The sequence below is a fragment of the Corvus brachyrhynchos genome, unplaced genomic scaffold, assembly GCF_000691975.1.
Source record: "Corvus brachyrhynchos isolate BGI_N302 unplaced genomic scaffold, ASM69197v1 scaffold544, whole genome shotgun sequence".
Taxonomy (NCBI): domain Eukaryota; kingdom Metazoa; phylum Chordata; class Aves; order Passeriformes; family Corvidae; genus Corvus; species Corvus brachyrhynchos.
Window position 1 is genome coordinate 3219733 of NW_008238325.1, and position 5364 is coordinate 3225096.

Below are 5364 nucleotides of genomic sequence, written 5' to 3' on the forward strand. Positions count from 1 at the left end.
TGCATATGGACCACAATCAAATCGAATTTGTGAATCCCAATGTTTTCTATGGACTCACTTCCTTGAGGTTGGTCCACCTGGATGGAAATTTACTTCAGCAGCTGCATCCAGACACTTTTGTCACCTTGCGCTATAGTCAAATATTCAAAATATCCTTCCTAAAGCACATCTCTCTGTCTGACAATGTGCTGACTTCACTTCCACAAGAAATGTTTTCCTACATGTCAGAGCTCGAGAGCATTTACCTCCATGGAAACCCCTGGTCCTGTGATTGCAGCCTGCAGGGGTTTGCTGAGTGGGCACAGGAGAGGCCAGGTGAGCTGAAGGCTTTGTTTATGCTCTTTAATCCTGTTGTAGCATCTTATTCTTCCCGATACAGGTAATTGCCCTTTATTCATCTATTTATTCTCCCAGAAAAGTCTGGAAGATAGGATTTTTGTAGGTGTGTATAATCAGGGTAAAGAGATTAATACCACTCACTTTCCCAGATTAAATGAATTTAGTGGCTTTAACGCATTCCCAAGTGTAGCTTTCCTTAACAGAGAATTTTCTTTGGCCAGTCCAAAGCTTCTGGGCACCAGGAGAATCCACAGGGAACAAGCTAAGTTTCATGGAATTGGCAAGAGCAAGGGCCACATTGCACTTGATTCTTTAAAAAGAAAATAAGGAACTCAAGGGACCAGAGTACTTTCTCTGCTGCTGCCGTTCACATGTCACTTCAAGCTTTGGTTTTATTTTATTCAAAAGAACCACTTGTTAGAAGCTATATGTCATTTTTAATACTAAAACTTGTAGCACAGAAGCTTACTGAACTTTTCTTCCCTTCAGATGTTATAAAGTGCAGAAAAGAGAGAAGTTCTGGTGTCCATCAATGTCCAGTCTGTGCTAGTCCCAAAAATCATAATGGGAAAAGTTTAGTGGATCTTCCTTCTGCATCTTTCACCTGCACTAAGCCAGTCATCCATGACTCCCTGAAATCCAGAAACCTCACGGTGCCAGACGATGGGGATTTCAGTTTCGTGTCTCCCAAGGATCTAATAGCTCCGATAGGATCTGTGGTTTTGAATATGACTGACCAAGCAGGAAATCGAGGCAACTTGGTTTGCAATGTCCAGAAACCTAAAGAAATGTCTCCCATCTCATTTGACAAAAATGGCAACAGCACAGTCCTCAAAACCTCGTTCTCAGCATTCCTGGTGTGTGGCATCGATTATGGACACATCCAGCAGCTGTGGAGCATCCTGGCATTGTACAGCAATTCTCCCTTGAAACTGGAGCAAACTGGGCGGACAACTGACCTGCCTCTTATTAGCTACAAATATAAGCAGATCTACAGTGAGAAAGATGAACTTTTCACCAGTATTGAGGCTGACCTGCAAGCTGAGCCAGCCTGGCTGATGCAGAGCAAAGTGTCCCTGCAGCTGGACAGGACAGCCACCACACTCAGCACGCTGCACATCCGCTACTCCACCGACGCCCAGATCAGTTTGCCCAGCGATGACAAAAACCAGGTGAGAAATAACTGGGCCATCATTTCCAGGGACAACAGCACCCAAACAGAGCACACTGTGCTAGTCGGGGGCACCGTGGAACTGGGGTGCCAGGCAGCTGGGGAGCCAGCTCCTGCCATGGAGTGGATATTGGCCGATGGCAGCAAAGTGCGAGCTCCCCATATCAGCGAGGATGGGAGAATCGTAGTCCTCAAAAGCGGGACACTGACGCTGCGGACGGCTGACGTGTTTGACACGGGGCTCTATCACTGCATCAGCACCAACCGCAACGACGCCGACGCGCTCACGTTCCGGATTACGGTGCTGGATCCCCACGTGGAGCACAACGGAGTGAATGGAGCCCAGCTGCCGACGGCTCTCGGCAGCACGCTCCACCTTCCCTGCATGTCCACGGCCGCTCCGGACGCTGCCGTTACCTGGGTGTCACCTGAGCACGCGATTCTTCGTCAGTCTGTAGGAAACAAACATATTTTTGCCAATGGCACCTTGACAATACAAGGAGTGACGGAGCGAGATGTGGGCTACTTCCGATGTGTTGCAGCCAATCAGTACGGTGTCGATCTTCTGGTTTTCCAAGTGCTAATGAGACAGGATGAAACTGCTCTGAAGAAAAACCACGGAGCTGTGGGAGAGTGGGAAGAGGGCTCTGGCAATGAACTGCTGCGCTCTGCTGCAGCACAGAGACATCCCTCAGCCACTCCAGCCACCCTGACAGCTCATGGGCAATCTGCTGCATCAGCAGCCAGCAGCCAGGGCGCACAGAGCGCACGTCAGAGGAACAGCCACGGGAAAATGCCTCACTGGCCCTACGGAGACAGAACAGGCAGGCGGTTCAGGGGACACAGGAGACAGTTTGTTTCCTCAGGCAGGAGAGTTGATCCACAGCGCTGGGCAGCCTTGTTGGAGAAAACAAAGAGGAATTTGACAGTGACAGACAAACAAGAAGTTGCAACAGAACCACCCATTCAAGTCCATAAGCTCTCAGAGGAACCTGAGGATGAGGAGGAGGCATCTGGTGATCTCATATCTCCAGAAGAAGAATTCATGATACCAGCAACAGAGAGACCCCCAGTATCTGCTCTGGGCAGAGCAACAGAACTCGCAATCACTGCAGGGCCCGAGCAGACCGCGAACCCCACTCCTGCCAGGAACACCTCCCTCCTGCTCACAGTGTCATTAACTCCCCTACCCTCACCTCTTCCACACACTGTGGCACCGGGCAGCAAAAGGCCACAAACATATCCAAGCCCTACAGACTCATGGGAAAGATCTGATTTGAGTCAAATACCAGCAAATGGTGTAAAACAATCAAGTGTATCAAGTGGAACATCCACACTCTTCCCTGCTGGGCAAAACTCAGTATATTCTGGGGAAGTTAATAACCAGCATCTAAAATCTGCATCTGTGACACCTACAACAGAAGCTACAGGCACCAGCAAGGCTGTGACTCCCCAAAGCACAGCAGACAAGTTACATATTTTTACTGAGTCTATTGATAAGGTTTCCACCAAACCAGATCCCCAGGTCCCTGTGGTGACAGTCAATGCACCAAGCTCTGAATTTGGCCCCATTTATTTTCATAGTACTCAGAAAGGAGGAACCCCTAAGCCACCACTGGCCTCAACTTTCACCACTCGTCAGCAAATTCGGGTGATCCAGGACCTTCCAACTCATCCACCCCAGCTCCAGCAGCACCATGGAAGACGAAGGAAAATTTCTGGTCGGAGACGAATTGTTAGACCAGGACGTATCCCAAGTATGAAAGAGCACCGCTACAATTTTGGGACACCAGGGTCTGCCCGAGGAAGTACAGCTGTGGCTACAGGTGTTCAACTGAATACGAACTATGTATCAAATGTACCAACCGTAAATAACTTAAGCAGTTCCATCAATCCATTTAGCCCAGAAGCACCCCCCTCCGCCATGAATATGCCATTGGAGCGCCCCATGGGAGCCCATCAAAACACAGCATTCCCCAGGGAAGAGGAAAACAAACGTAGTGCAAGGCAAAAAGCTGCTACCGCAGGCACATCTGTCACTGCAAAGGACACTGCCACTACTGCAACCAGTGGATTGGGTGCAATGGGTTTGAAGCCAACAGGTACACTCGTTACTACTCCTCAAACTGACACCAGACTCGCCAAAAGTAAAATATTCAGAGTGGGAGGAAGGAGAGGTCAGAGGAGGAAGAGGCCTCCTAAAGCACCTGCCCCACAGCGTGTGGCTACAGTTACATCACCAGCTGTGCCTCCAAGCCTCACACCCGCAAAACCTCTACCAGGGAGCGTCAGTGCAGTCTCCATGGCCAAAACATCAGCACTGTGGATCCCTGGCACCCCCGAGGCACCGCAGCACAGGCCCACGGCAGCCACACAGACGTCAGCAATGCTGGGCACCTGGAGGAACACCCAGACAGCAACATCACTGCCTGGCAGTCTGACTGCTCAGAGCCCCATCGTGGCACTCCAAACCACACCAGGCACACAGAGGAACACCCAGCTGGCCACGTCACCACCCACTAGTGCTGCCCAGACCCCCACCATGGGTCTCCAAACCTCACCATGGCTGGACGAGCCTCCTGGTGCCACAAGTGCCCGACCTGCTGCAGTCAGGGCCACATCAGGGCCAGTACCTGCTCAGCACATCAGAGCCACTGCCACGGCAGGAGAAAAATCCTACCTGAAAATGGGGGAGAAAAACCAGGCAGCACAGGCCACATTCCCAGCAAGAACCGTGCCAAGTGCTCCCGCTGCAGTCACTGCTCCCAGCACTCGGCACCCCTCTCCTCTGCCAGCCCCGACCGCAGCCGTGCCACCTGCACCGAGCGCCAGAGCCTCCTCGCCTCCGCGGGGGGATGCCGGACACCAGCCCGAGCCACCTCCCAAAGGCACAGAGCGGGGGCCCACACTGCAGTCACCACAGATCGCATCTCCGTGGGGCAGGGACAAGGACAGCTCTGTCAGTGGCTGGTCTGAAAGAAGAGATCAAGAAACTGCCACCATCCCCAATCTCATCACCTTAGGTTCTGCAAGCAGAAACCATTTTTCAAAGCCCAGAATAGTCGGAGGGAATTTGGCTGCTTTCACTCTGCTGGCAGATTCCGATGCCTTTATTCCTTGTGAAGCTACTGGGAATCCCCTTCCAATAATACAGTGGACAAAGATATCATCAGGTGAGCTTGATAAACCTCTCCAGAATTTACCCTCCATTAGTGCTGTAATTTGGCACCTCTTCTGTGTGCCAAACTCAAGCATTGCTTCATTTCAGAGTGCTATGAAATACCAGTGAAAGGTAAACTTGGAAACAGTGACAGGGACTCACTGGATCATCTTAGTGCTGATTCTGGAAGAGCTCTTTAGTGAAATGATTAAAAAAAAAAAAAAAATGTATGTTTAACTATAATTTCTTGCTTATTGTGGGAAGAATTCAGTATTTATTGTACATTACCTGCTATTCCAGAACAGTGAGACAAGTGAAAAGAAAAATGTGGTAAAAACACTCAAATCCAGTTACAGCTGTGCCAGGTCTGGACTGCAAAGCCCCATCTGCTTTATCCAGACTTTGTCTCTGCTGGAGATTCAGCTTCATTCTTACTTTAAAGCTTTGTCATTCTATATGCAAAATACTCTGGTTTCTCTCCATTTTATCGCTGTTATTATTTATCTCTATATATATGGGGTTACTTGGGCAAAGCAGACCAGGCCAGGGTGTTTGGGACTGAGGAGAAGGAACCGAGGCAGGTGCTGACAGGCTGTGCTGCCGCCCTTGCTCGCAGGGCCCGATGCTCCGGGACGCCGCGGTGCCGGCCGGTGGGTGGTGCTGGCCAACGGGACGCTGTCCATCGCCCGGGCGC

General features: G+C 50.6%; 1 protein-coding gene across 1 annotated transcript in view; it reads left to right on the plus strand.

Annotated features, from left to right (window-relative positions):
- The window catches only part of IGSF10 (immunoglobulin superfamily member 10), an 11013-nt gene that overhangs the window by 2369 nt on the left and 3280 nt on the right, over window positions 1-5364 (plus strand). The window contains exons 4-6 of the mRNA XM_017734414.1: window positions 3-315; window positions 829-4683; window positions 5287-5360. Coding sequence (XP_017589903.1) covers window positions 3-315; window positions 829-4683; window positions 5287-5360 — 4242 coding nt within the window. The remainder of the gene's footprint in view (window positions 1-2; window positions 316-828; window positions 4684-5286; window positions 5361-5364) is intronic.